Here is a 14516-nt window from a genome sequence, read left to right as displayed (position 1 = left end):
ATTCTGTGTTTCCTTCCTCCCCTACTTCAGTGCTGTGTCCTATAGTTAGTGGCTGCAGGAAAGAACCACAGAGCACAGCAGGGAGCTAAGCACATGTGTTGCTCAGCTAAAAAATGAAGATCTGAAGAATGGGCAGAGGGACAGGGGGTATAAAGTCTCTTCTTTGGCAGATGATGTATTGCTACATATTTTAACCCAGTGGCAGAGTTGCTTTATAGATGAACTGCAGCTTTACTTTCACTCTTGCACAGTTGTACAGGCTTCTCTCCTGTGCTGAAAGTGCTCCCCCTGATTTCACTGCACACTGTGAGCTCCTCATAATGTAGATTAGAAGCTGTTGAAAGTCGAATAGAGTCCACCTTATTTCCCGGATGAAGCATGTAGAGCATCATCTAGTCCTTTTCCTCTACAGACTGCCTGGACCTGGACTGGCCCTTTAATTCATTGGATTTTAGTTCTTTCACTCACTGAAGTTCAGCATCACATGTGAGTGTTGCCTGCATGGTGCTTACCTTAACTAATCCCTCACTTCCCCTCTGCCAAGATCTCCCAGAAAATACCCAGATCTTTTGGGTATGGGCAAACCAGTGCACAGGGCCTACCCTTACCCCTTCCTCACTACCCTACCCTACAATACCCTCTTTAGCCCCACCAAAAATCTGGTACTTCTGGGTATAGGGAAGAAGTGCTCAGAACTAAGTGCCATTCTGTGGATAACAGGGGAGTTGCTCTAACCATGTGCAGGTTTCAATTTAAAGTCGATACTTCCATAGACAGCTGTAATTTTTTTGTTCCCCACATAACAACATATAGATGAACTTAAATTAAGGCCAAACTTCATATTGATTTTCGCAGATTAATAAAACAAATCCAAAAATGATTTCGTTTATTCTGATCACAATCCTTACAGGTGTTTTGGTTCCATTTACAACAAAAGAAATAATTAAACACACTAGATCCCTAAATACAGAGGACTGGGAGAGGGGGCTTTTGAACATTTAACACACATCATAGGAATAGTTCATAAATGAGCCTCATACTACTCTCCCTAGCCAAACCCCAATTCCTGCAGCATTTCTCACAACCAGCACTGATGACTCGAAACTAATCTAATTTGACATCAGAGAAGGGTGACCAAGTCGATGGATTTGGATGTTGGCTACCCTGACATATTTATAGTCTCTTTCACTTTGAAATATCAAAGTTAAAGAAGATTAGATAACTGCTGCATACTGAGAAGTTATCGCTTTAAGGAAAATAATCCATTGGACAAATGCACAGAGAGGGTGGGTAAAACTACTTAGAATGCAGTAATATAACGCTACATTTAAAAAAAAAAAAAAGCTGTATTATGACCATGCAAGGCAAAGCAATCTTGAGTTGCATCTACCCATTCCTTCTGTATGGGTCCTAAACAAGCATTGGCACACCAAAAACCACATCTGACCCATTTTTAAATTCACATGTATGATTACCACAATCACCACGCATTAGGGCCAGTGCATTGTTTACTGTGTAGATGTGTGTTGGTCGTCCATTAGAAATAAATACATGCAAATGTCCCTGAAAGCATGTGGTATCATGTATGCGTAGGTCACAAGTAGCCACCAATCCGACCTTTTTTACCACCATGATGCTACAAGTAAAAAACATTGCTAAACATACTTGGAAACACAGGATAATGTGTGCTTGCTTGTGACTACTGGGTGCTATTATGCCTTCCAAAGAGCTTGGGCTACCTTACATGACAGATCTACCTTACATGACAGATTTACCTTACATGACAGATCTACCTTACATGACAGATCTACCTGACATGACCGATCTACCTTACATGACAGATTTACCTTACATGACAGATCTACCTTACATGACCGGAGCTTTGTCTTCCGGTATGATAAAGCTTTATTGTACTTTATTGTATTGGACCTCACCTAGTGGGCCCTGTACTCTCGATTTCAAGATTTATACATGCTGAAAGGTAAAAAACATTGTCCCTCCATGACATACCTATGGGATGATTGCAGGAACTATCATTCCTTCCCTATAATATCAGGAGCCAGGACAGTATAACTATACGGGTTATGGTGAAGAAGGACTAAAGCAATCAAACAGCCCTTACTCTAATCCTTTTGTAGCACACTAAAGTCTGTTTGAAATGAAAGGTATTCACATGTCTCATTCCATCATATATCCCAAAAATAAAAGGAGCATTCTTCATTATAGGACAGTTTGGCGGAGCCATGCAAAACATTGCTTTATAGCTCATTGGCCAGATGCACATCCAGAACCCCTGTTGTCTATTGCAACACATTAAGAAGTCCAAAGAATACATCCACCACAAGATGTCTTGTGCATAAAAAAAGGGTTCTTAAAGGAACAGTCCTTATGAATGTATAGCAACCAGATTCTTTATTTATTTACCTGTTATCTTCCAGAGAAAGTCTGAATCGGATTGGTGGCTAAGGGGTAACATGGACAATTCTCATTTCAGACACTGATAAAGGAGACTCACTAGAATCCAGCCAGCTGACTGGCAAGTCATGCTGGGACTTGGAGACAATCCCTAAAACATGTTCATCGGCGGTCCTATTCATATTGTCAACACTTACATTACACTAAAGTAAAACATTTGTGAATTCCAATATCAACATGTACGTACATATGGAAACGCAGCTGAGTTCACCACCATAGCCAACATGGGTCACATTCTTCCAAATAAACAAGGCTGCCTCTGGCTTTAGCAATAAAATACAGGCCACAAATTATTGTTTCATTTTCTGTTTTAGGCTTTTAAAACGACAAGGGTTTGTTTGTTGGTTTACATGGGATGGGGTGAGGGATCAATGCAGTTACCAGGTGCTGAAATAACATCAGATTCTGGTGGGTGCTTAAAGTGTAAAGTTATAGTGGATTAGAGCAGATGAGTCAATGAAGCCAGAGTGAGAAAACAGCTGTCATCCAATTAGTCACAGTTCCATTAGACACCATGAATTCCTTCTGTACCAAAAAGACTTCAGCAAACAACGTTATGTAAGTAAGGAACATCTGCGAGGCTTTGCTGGAATTTTCTTTTTCCATTAACGTATTCAGAATGTAGCACTTCCAATCATGCCAATGAATGTCATTTACATGGGTGTGCATTCAGACTGGTCAGAGTTATGCTGGGCTTAAGCAAGTGGCTGCAACCGTTTGTTTCTGAATAATCAAAATCCTCAGACAGAAGTAACTAAGGATTTTTGTTCTCAGAGTCTGAAATAACATTCCCATTTTCATGCTCCCTCTGCATTCTGGATTTCCCTGGAAAATGGCAATACTGATTAAAAGTCATTTCTCAACCTCAAGCACATGGTATTTAAGATGTAACTCAAGTCAAAACCTTTCTTTTTTTAAAGAAGAACTCCAGGTAAAAAAAATGTTATTAACCCTTGCAGTGGTGTTAGCCCTGCACTGCAAGGGTTAAGTGCATGTTATTGCCTAGGGTCAAAAATAAAAAAAGTTATACTCACCTGATCATTACCTGAATCTAACTGGATGCAGGCACCTTTCATCCGACAACTTTCTGCCCCAGCTCCTTTGATTCTTCAATCAAAGGATGTTAAGTGGGATCTGGCAGACAGGGCCACCCACTCAGGGCTAGTTCACACCACAAACAGTGCGTTCTGGCCTGATTTGGTGCTGGAACGCACTGGATCGCATCCCGCGTGGCTCCCTGCGTTCAGGGGTGGGAGGGGACGTGGCGGTGCTTTCCTGACAGCAGTGTGATCGGCTGCACCCGAACGTGTGGCACATCAGTGGCTGCGTTCCGGTCCGGTGCGGTCAAAAATATCGCTGCATGCACTATTTTGTCTGACCGCACCAGACTGGAACGCAGGCATTGATGTGCCACGCGTTCCGGAGATCACACTGCGGCTGGGGGGGCGTGGCTGCGTTGCCATTGACTTCAATGCACAGCCACGCCCCCGAACACAGGGAGCTGGCCGGGATGTGATCCAGTGTGTTCCGGCACCATATATGGCCGGAACGCACTATTTGTGGTGTGAACTAGCCCTATGTGAATTTCAGCAAGTTCTTGATGAATTTTGCTCAGTGTATAGCCAGTTTTACTCATGGAGTTACCATTAAAGCGAACCTGTTATTTTCCCCTGCATGAGGAAAGCTCCTGTTTGCATTAAACGCATTTTACAAAAATCAAATGCCTCATTGTAATAAAAAAAAAAACTTGTTATTTGCCTCACATACTTGGTTGATCATGCCCAGAAGCTTCCTGCTGTAAAATAATATTTTCTGTTGTACAACTTGTCCCTGGACACGGCAACGGCAGTGACAGACACTTAATACTACACTAAGGCTATTCACACACAGCGTTTGCAAAATCAGCGTGGTTTTCCGCATGTTTGTCTGCGCGGCACAGAAAAGCATATATTTTAACATACATGTAGATTCCGCACGTTTGTGGCTGCTACTATGGTTGGAACGCACCGAATCTGCCCAGAATATCGCGTATATCGTGCGACCGTACAGTAGAAACAGTCGTACGCCTTCCATACACTGCACAATTCACGTACGATCGCGGGATTTCCCGTGATTCTCGTATGAGAATCGTGCAGTGCATGGGCACCTTTAGCAAGAGCTCTGCAAGTGTACAGTACTTTTGCAAAGCACATTGATCTGGAGACTTGCAATGCAGACTTGCTGTAATTGTGCAACAAAATTGTGAAGCTTGGCAAGTCTGCAATACTTTAGCAAGTCATTTTCAAACTTGCAGCTCAATTGCTTGCTATCTTGGTACCTGATGTGCCTACAGTAAGCAGAAATTTAGTTCTGACATGGGCTATTCCACTTTGCCTCTTTGCACGACTTTGCTGGGTGTAATATTTTATACTACCCATGTGCATTCTCTCTACATAAAATTTCATTTAGTGATATTGTTACATGTGTCATCTACACTGCTAAGCCAAATAAACACATAAAAATGCTAAAAGCAACTTTGGTGGAAACAATGTGACAAAGAGAAGGACAACGACGATAAGATCAGAATGTGGGAACATGACCTCAAATTAGCATGAGGGAAGTTCAAAACTAAGCTATTAATTTACAGTCGTTGATGCTTAGAACAGAGTTCCAACAGAGGTAGTGAGCCGATCAAATGTGCAGCATTGAATGTGACCTTCACCAATCATTCACTGCAGGTCAATCTTTCTAAAGCACGTGTTTTAAATTTCCAGTGATTGATCCACATGCAGTGAATGTGTGGTTAATACTACCTTCATTGCTTTGTAAAGATCCCCCTAAATTAATTTTAACATGCTTGGGACAAACATAGATTTATACAAAAAGGTTTGGAAAAAAAAAGACTTGATGGACCACAAGGAGCATATTTATAAAACTGTGAATGTGACTTTCACCATACAGCCACTGGTGGTGAATAAATTACCATCCTTTAAAACACCTGCACAGAGAAGATTTACTTGCAGTGAATGTCAAATTCACTGCTTTATAAATATAACCCTTGGTCTCTTTCTAACATCACTACTTATTTCAGCCGATGTATGGCTGAAATCAGCCGTACCAGCCTGAAGTGAATAGCCGAACAGTGTTCGGCTCACTTCACTTCTGATCGGTCATTCACTCGGCTGCCCTCGGCAGCTTTGTGAATAGACCCCTATATTTCTGTCAATCTCTCAAGCTGCCCATACACCTTACGATTATCGGCCGATTTTCGTATGCGATCGCGTTTTTGTCCGATATTGGTAAGGTTGACGGGCAGTGTACAATCACAAATACTGTACAATCGATCGACTTTGACTAACCAGCAGGTTAGAAAACTTCAGTTGATCGTACGATTTTCGCAAGGTTGGCAGCGTTTCCGTACGTCAAAATTCGTACGATTTACACTGCTCATGCGCAGACGAAAATACGTGCGATCGCTTTCTGCAATTTGTCCAGATGCTTTCTTTTAATTACTGCTGATTCATCCTTGCGATAATCGGGGCAGGATGGGGCCGCCGTACGAAAATCGGACGACGGTTCGATCAACAGACGAAAAGTGTCGTCCGATGATCGCAAGGTGTATGGGCAGCTTCTCTCTCTCTCTCTCTTTGTAAGCTCTCTTAGCAGGGTCCTCCTAACCCTCTTGTATTACATTGTTTTATAAGTGTATTGTCGTCCTTTATACCTTCGTATTATAATGTGCTGTACAAACTGTTAATAAATGGAACAATATTAATAATACATATTGTATATATTATGTATTTAATAAAAACGTACTTTGTGATACTGTCGTTAGTGAAATATCGTAAATATATTCTATCATAACATTACATATTTACTACATGATATGCAACAACGTTACCTGATATTTCGCACAAATATTACAACAACATATAATAACATTGAATATTTAATGTAACAAACCTTGTCTTAGTAATAGGCAGACTGTGGCTCTTGAGATGTAGTGGGGGACTACAAGTCTCAGCCAGGAAAGGCTCAGAGGGAGTGCTGGGACTTCTAGCTCTATCACCATAGTAAATATATTCTATCATAATATTACATATTTACTATATAATAAGTAACAATGTCAATTGAAGTTTCTTATAAATATTACAACATATGTAATAGCGTTGGTCATTTCATGTAACAAACATTGCCTCATTCATAAGCAGATTGTGGCTCTTGACATGCAGTGAGGGACTAAAGTCCCAGCCATTAAACGTTCAGAGGGAATGCTGGGACTTTTAGTTCTACTCAACTGGGGAGCCACAAGTTGCCAAAGCTGGAGATATGGGAGTACCTGAGAGCGTGCTCCGGAGCAGTGGCCGGACTCCAAGGCTTCCTGTAGACCTCCTAGCAGTGTCCTCCCTGTATCCAGCAATGTCCCATCCAGGCAGGCAAGGAGGGATCGGAGCAGGCAGGTATAGGACCAGGCAGGGATCGGAGCAAGCAGATACAAAATCTGGCAGATGTAGGAGCCAGGCAGGGATAGGAGCAGGCAGGGGATTCACATGGAGAGCCCGGCCCCTGAGTCTCCCTGCTAGCAGCATGGGGGGAGCATCAGGGATGGGGGACGTCAGCAGCCAAGTCAGCTCCAAGGAAAAACTTGCTCAAAGTGGAATATTAACTGACAAAACCCTCAAGGGTGTGTAATTATGGAAAAAGTACTGTTTGCATTGGAGACGGGATTCTCCTAATTAAAAAAAATACGTTTTCCTGATTGTATTTGAAACTAAAAAAAATAAAATAAAGACAGAAAGTGCAGAATATTCCATTTACTCAGAGAGTTAGGAGAAAGTTTGAGAAGTTCCCAGAGAGCCGCATTCTCCTCTACAACAGCGCCACCTGCTTTCACATTATCATATGGATGTGTAACATGTAAATAGAGAAATGGAGGCTTGTCATCACTGGTCACAGTCCTTTATTATTGTTATTATTATTATTATTATTACAGTGGTCAAAGTCCTTTATTACTCGCCCAAATGTTCCGATACCCCCAATACCAAAACTTCCTGTAGATTTCCTCTGATCAGCAGTGCCCCGAGGGAACATGGAGTCAGTTTCCAGGCCAATCAGGAAGACCAGTGGTGGGTAAAGACCCACCTCCTGGCTTCCTGATTGGCTGGGAAGCCGACTCCATGCTGATTGCCCGGGAAGCCGACTCCATTCTAGGGGAAGTTCTGGTTTCGGTACTCAATATCGCCAAGTACCGAAAGATAAATATGCATCGCTAATTACTATTATTATCATTATCATTATTAATATTATTACAGTGATCACAGTCCATTATTATTAATATTATTATTAATGATACTAATTTATTAATTTAATAATCATATTATTATTGTTATTATTATTATACAGGATTTAGATAGCGCCAGCAGTTTGTGTTGCACTTTACAATATAAGGAAGGCATTACAGTTACAATACAAAGCAAGACAAGATGGTAAAGAGGGCCCTGGCCATAAGAGCTTACAATCTAAAAGGCAGGGGCAAGTGATACAAGAGGTGGTAGTTGTGTGTAACAGAAAGCGATATTATTATTATTCATATATTTGTTTAATAATTATTATTATACTACAGGATTTATATAGCATTGTTTTTCAGTCATGGAACCCTTTAAAGGTATCGCAAGGCTCCCCAGTCCAAAGTATGAAAAAATATAAATGTAAAAAACGACGTGTGGTCCCTACAATATCCATCCCATACCTTATCTGAATGGATTTTAAGGGGGAAACCCCATAAAAAACACAACAAAAGTATGGTTCTCCCATTTGCATTAGAGTCCTTCCTTCACATTAGGAGCTGCAAAGTGCCAGGCAGAGCAGGCGTGGAGAGAAGCTAAAGCTGGCCGTACACTGCGGGCTCAATGAAAAAAATAGAGAAGATTCCTCCAACAACGCTCATTGATCGGAGAATACCCGCTGTTTCTATTGTTTTTCTCTTTGTTTTTCGACTGGTTCCTTTGATCAGCTGATCGAGGGATTCCGGCCGAAAGGGTGACAACAGCAGCACCCACTGTCCAAATTTCGACCGGTTCCTCAAGAACTACCCGAAATTCACCCAGTGTATGGCCAGCTTAACTTCCATCTTTTTCTGAATGGATCCCACCCTCCATAGATTAGCATCATTTGTTTTCATTGCCTTGGAGGCCAGCCCGCCTACAGCATGGAAATGCATGACATTGTTCAAAATTTTGAGGTACCCCTGAGGTAGCCAGAAGGAACCTCAGGGTGCCACAGCATCCTGGTTGTGAAAGGCTATTATTTGTAAAGTAGACCTTTATTGGGCCGGCACCGTGGTTTAGCACTTCTGCCTTGCAGCTTGAATCCTGACCAGGACACGATCTGAATGGAGTTTGTGCTTGCATGGGTTTCTTCCATACTCTAAAGTTATGCACAGGTTAATTGGCTCTAGTATGTGTGTGTTCGAGTCTATAAATCACAACTCTAGCCTCCTACGGCAGACCCTGGTAACAACCCGTCAAGTGGCCAATGCAGCTCAGGTACACAATGCGGGGCATGGAGCCAGGAAGTAAGGTTAGAAGACTGAATAATGTGAAACCTCACGCCGCTACTCCAATTAAGTTAAGCAGCAGCTGAAATTTTTAAAATATCCATAGTGGCTGCAAAGTGATATCAAAATAGAATGATACAAAAGTGAATAATGTGAAACCTCGCGCCACTACTCCAATCAAGTTAAGCAGCAGCTGAAATTTTAGGTTAGAAGACTGCCACGTGGTCATGTTGCAGGGATGGAATAGGAACCTGTATTGAATGAAATGAATACAGTACTGAACAATGGGCTCCGCTAGCTGCCTGATTCTACCTTTCTTTTGCTATCCATGCCACATTGTCTCCATCTACAAGGACTTATGGGTAACGGCAGAACCCCCAACCCATTGGTTTAACCCTCCCCCCTAGGGTTGCCACCTGTCCAGGATTCACCCGGACAGTCCGGGTTTTGAATGCTGTGTCCGGGTTTCATGGCAGCAGAAACCCGGACACAAGATGTCAGGCAGACAGGGGCAACCAAAATTAAGATAGGGCTACTGGCCCCCCATTGAAAATAGTCTCAACTGTGATATTTACATATGAATGGGTGGCACTATTTACATATGTCTAAGCCGCGGCTCATTCTCCCCCAAAAATGTCTGCGTGTCGCTAGAGTGTTCGGGTTTCACTTGAAGAAAAGGTGGCAACCCTACTCCCCCCTACCCCCCAAAAATGGCTTTAAATACACAGTACTTTGAAGTTCATGTAAAGCCAAGATGTAGTGTGGAGAAGAAGATTTTTACTGCTATCCAGAGGTCTGGGGGAGAGATTTTCTCTCACTTCCTGTCCTGCAGAAAAATTGTTTCGTCAGGGAAAATCTAACAACAGGGACAAAGACAACCATGGAGCTGTAGACTTTCCTTCTCTTTATGTGTTGCTGTTGGAGAGTTCCCCTCGCTTCCTGTTTGGTAACATGTCAGCAGAGCAGAAAGTGAGGATGAATCTCTTAATAGAACCCAGAATAACAGTTAAATCTGACAGTATATCTAACTCTTCCCCACTATATTCAAAACTAGAAAAGATAACCTCGCTCCCACAGGCTCCCTCCTGGACCCACCTCTAGCCTGTGACTGGACAGTGAAAGGAGAAGCGGCACAGTGATGAGTTCATCTCTCTGTCACTCTTCTATCTCCTCCTATCAGCATGCTTCTTGTCAGCACATGATCTGAATGGCTCCTTGTGCTGTTTCTTCCTTTCATGCTCCAGCCCTGCTGTACAGAGACTGCAAGAGGCTGACATCAGGCCAAATGCAGATACTTACACTGCCACAAGCACATGTAATTGTGTAACAATGATTACCATGCTACAAAAGTGTGTGTATGTTATATCTGCCTGGAGTTCAGCTTTAAAATACACATTAAGGGGTGCAAATGTCTATATTATGTATGCTCTTGTGGAATGAATAAATTACAAGGTGTGATCCAGCACCATTCCGTGCCTATTGTTAGGGCCAGTAGTTGCAGGTGGTGTTGGCTGAACGCGCAAGAGCAGAACAGTTGATTGGGTCCAGAACTTTTACAGGCTATTTGTCTGTATTGCGTATGTGTGGTTAAGCCAGTGGTTCCAGAACATTTACAGAAGAGCCGCCTGGGGTCACATAACTTACCACATAATAATAGCAAAATAAATGATTTATATTTATTATTATTATGTGTGAAGTTATATGGCCGCAGGTGCCTCACCAGTAAATCTTTTGGACCCGCTGGCTTCCCCGCATATGCCTGATACAGACATATAGCCTGTACAAATTCTGGACCCGATCAGCTGTTCTGCGCTTGAGCTTTCAGCCAACACCACCTGCAACTGCTGAGACTGTGTCACTGGAAGATACGTGGTCCAGATTTCTAAAAAGGGTCCAGCACGCCTGCCCTAAGTGATGTCCATTATTCAGAGAGTGAGATTGCATGACTTTATTTCTGGAAGTAAAGGCATAAAGAGGCTTTTATGGAGGAGACTATGCAAGTCACTTTAAATTTATTTTAAAAAATAGCAAATCATGGAGGGGAATCTATCTTTCATTTCCAACTAACTGAACAAACTGAAGAAAGAAACGTATTGATTGCCATGAGCAACTGCTCCACATTCTGTCTGCTCCAGTTTTGATAAATTCCCCCGTAGTGATCACATAATAATAAGTGACCAGTGTAACCAACCCTGGTAGAGTGATTGGTTTGTCCCATGTATAGTATAGAATAGTAGCATGTATAATATATGTGGAGTAATATATACTGAAGGCCTGCTGTATAATATGTATTACAGAATATAAATCACGCATGTACTAATATGTTAGAGAATAATATTTCTGGTCCTTTAATTCTTATACAGAACGCTTGGTGTGTCGTGCGTTACATCTCCGTCTCCGACCCGGAGGCCATTTTGGTGGTGCCAGCCCTCTAGCCTTGCTGGGGTCGGGCGTCTAGAAAATGGCCGTCGTATGCCGATTAAGCGGACTTCTTTCGCCGGCAATATTTTAGTTTTCAGTCTCAGCACCGGGCACTGGTTGGCAGTGACATGTTGCTTGTCTGCTCCTGACTTCCTCCACATGGTGAGCAGAGCTTGGGACAGCCGGAGACACTCGGGTAAAGCCGGTATGGGGGAGGATGTGTGGTGCTGTATGATGTGTATGAAGAGAAGGATATGATTGTTTCTCGGGGGGATTTCTTGCACTGTTATTGCAGAAGCTGCTGGAAGTAAATAGAGCTTACTGGCTGCTTCTTGTCATGTTGTCGCACTTTGGATGCTCGGTGTGTGCTGCTTGTCAGTGACAATCTGACCGGTTCATTTCTTGTAGGTTTGTAGTGTGCATGTGTGGAAGGGAGAGCAAGCAACATAAAACTTCAACAATTCCGAGATATAATATCTGGGTAGTCATCCTTCTGTCTTGTTTTCCCATTATCCTGCCATCTGTGGAGTCTGATCTGCTAAAGGAGTTGTGATAGTTCACACAAATTCCTGTTGACTTGTTTTATCTGCATATGATTGTGTGATCAAAGTGAGTATTCATATCATTAATTCTGAGAACATCCTCACATCCTTTAGCACCCATTCAGGCCTTGGTGTCCTGGTGTATTGCCTTGCCTATTAAAATAAATGGGCTCACAACGCATCATAACGCCCCAAAAACCGGACATGTGCCATTTTTGACAATGCAGCGCACCACAGATGCTTTGGAGCTGCGTTTCCTCAGTGTCTTGCGGTGTCATTCAGAATAAATGGACTTACCCACCCCGTCTCTAGGGGTTAATGACTTCTAAAGGGATTTATTTATGTATTATGGGTATTTATATAGCGCCGACAATGGACGCAGCGCTTTGCAGAATAAAGGTGGCCACACACCTTACAACCATTGTACAACTTTTTTTGTCCTAACATCGCACCCTCGCTGAATTTTCGTTCAAATAGCTTGTCATGCACAGACCATTGTAGTTTGCGATTATCGTTCGTCAACACCACTAACTGGGCAAATTCCATCGATCGTCAGAAGAGATTTTCATTTGCGCATGTGCAGTTTTCATTGTGCGATTTTTGTCGTACGAAAATGCCACTAATCCATTGATTTTCGTCCAACTCGATGAAAGTTTTCCAGCCTGATTGAAAGATGAAATTCGGCCAGTTGTACAGTAATTGCGGTTGTGTATTTCCCATCAACTGTCCGATTATCGGACGAAAACAGCGATTTGCGGATGAAAATCGGATGATAATTGTAAGGTGTATGGGCACCTTAAGCCCTCGTTCACACCTGAACGTTTTGTAGCGCGTTCTACGCTCGACGAACGCTCTACAAAACGCTTAAACATCTAAATCCCATTGTATTCAATGGGTCTAGTTCACACCTTGGCGTATTTCAGCCCGTGCCTAACGCGCTACAAAACGGCCCACGCCTGAAAAGGTACATGTACTACTTTGGGCCGTTTTTTGTTGCACGTTTCCATTGGGATACAGCCAAGTAGCCCTCGGAAACGCGCGTTTGTCGCACAATTTTTTTACCGCGCATATGCAATACACCTAGGTGTGAACCAGGGCTTAGATGTAAATGGGATGCCAACACTCCAGCTTTCCTCATTACAGCACAGAAAGTCCACCAGCTGATTATTATGAACCCACTTGGAAAGCACATTCTGAACAAACTTCTCTTTCTTTGCTACAGAAGCATGTAGGAATCTGCAACAATGTTTGTTAAATCCTTACAATGTACATTGAGGATTGATTTTTTTTTTAATTTTATTTTTCTCAACAAAAGTGTATCCTGTGGGGGAGGAAAGAAAACTGCATTTACCGGAACCCATGTCAGTCTGCGGGGAATCGCATGTAAAGGACATATGTCAGTTTACATCAGATTACCCCCGATCCAGCATGATCCGGCGACACAGAATATTGTTCCGTCTGCCTGGAGGCGGGGGTAACCTGGTGCAAACGGGCGCTTGTCAGATTACACACAGCTGCCCATAGACTTACATTGCCATCCGATTAGGTCCGCCTGAAAAACTGACAGGTGGAGCTGATCGGAGCAGCCATGTGAAAGGGGCCTCAGCCCTCTACTGCAATTGGTACTCGGTTTTGACATAGGGGCTGTAGAATGGAACCACAGCTTGCAGTTGGACACACAGGGATGCAGTCATTGCTCTGTGGGATCCTGCTTTAAGCATCACTTGCAGGACTATAGAAACAGCCACCTGAACATTGTTTGTTATTCTATAATGGTAGATACTGAACTTGAAAATGGTCTTAAAGAAGAAAAAAGAGATCAAAGTTGACGTCCTGACACTTGATGGAGCCAGCCTTGAGAATCTTAAAAGTAAGTTCATTCTCCTATTTTGTAGGAATCAATGATTGTCGGAGGGTTAGTGAGTCCAGAAATGAGAGTCCAGCTGTGTGATAACCTTGGCGTGCTGAATCGTGTTTGGACTTTTGAGGATTTCTATCATCTCCAAGTCTAACCTTAAAAGAGAACTGTGGGGTAAGTGTTTTTCCCCATAGTTCTCTTTAGGGTCACGGGAGACATACTAACTTCCTCCCGTGGTCCAAAGCCCGCAATATACTGAGAGCGCCGCAGCCGGGACGGATCCCGACAATACTGTCTGGATCCACCCAGCTGTGTGAGTGACAGCTGGCTCTGCCTGCAAATTAACAGAAATCACCAGCACCGACGTTTTGGGGGCCACACAGGAACCCTTCACCAGGGCAACAATGTAACGTTACATTGTTGCCCTGATGAACGGTCCCTGTGTGGCCCCCGAAACGTCGGTAATGGTTATTGCGACATGTATGACGACTTGTCCGATTGATGGACTTTTATCTTTCGAACATTTTCCACTGAGTGCTGGTGATTTCTGTTCATTTGCTGTTGGATGTGCACAGCGCCATCCGTGAGTATCACTGCAAGCACCATCATTGTGATTTTGGCCGCAGATGCTGTAAGGAGTGCAGGGGGACATACTGTTCTTCAAGCTAGCTCTGCCTATCTAGAG

The 14516-nt window shown here is 42.9% G+C and overlaps 1 protein-coding gene across 1 annotated transcript in view; it reads left to right on the top strand.

Moving 5' to 3' along the window:
- The first annotated feature begins 13755 nt into the window (after positions 1 to 13755).
- THADA (THADA, armadillo repeat containing) overlaps positions 13756 to 14516 on the top strand; it is a 454862-nt gene continuing 454101 nt past the window's right edge. Inside the window, exon 1 of the mRNA XM_018556404.1 lies at positions 13756 to 13843. Within this exon, the coding sequence (XP_018411906.1) occupies positions 13768 to 13843 (76 nt within the window). The 5' untranslated portion in view covers positions 13756 to 13767. The remainder of the gene's footprint in view (positions 13844 to 14516) is intronic.

This window comes from Nanorana parkeri, unplaced genomic scaffold, assembly GCF_000935625.1.
Source record: "Nanorana parkeri isolate BGI_ZX_2015 unplaced genomic scaffold, ASM93562v1 scaffold1, whole genome shotgun sequence".
NCBI lineage: Eukaryota > Metazoa > Chordata > Amphibia > Anura > Dicroglossidae > Nanorana > Nanorana parkeri.
Note: the sequence above shows the minus strand (reverse complement) of the source record. Positions and strands in the feature narration are given on the sequence as shown.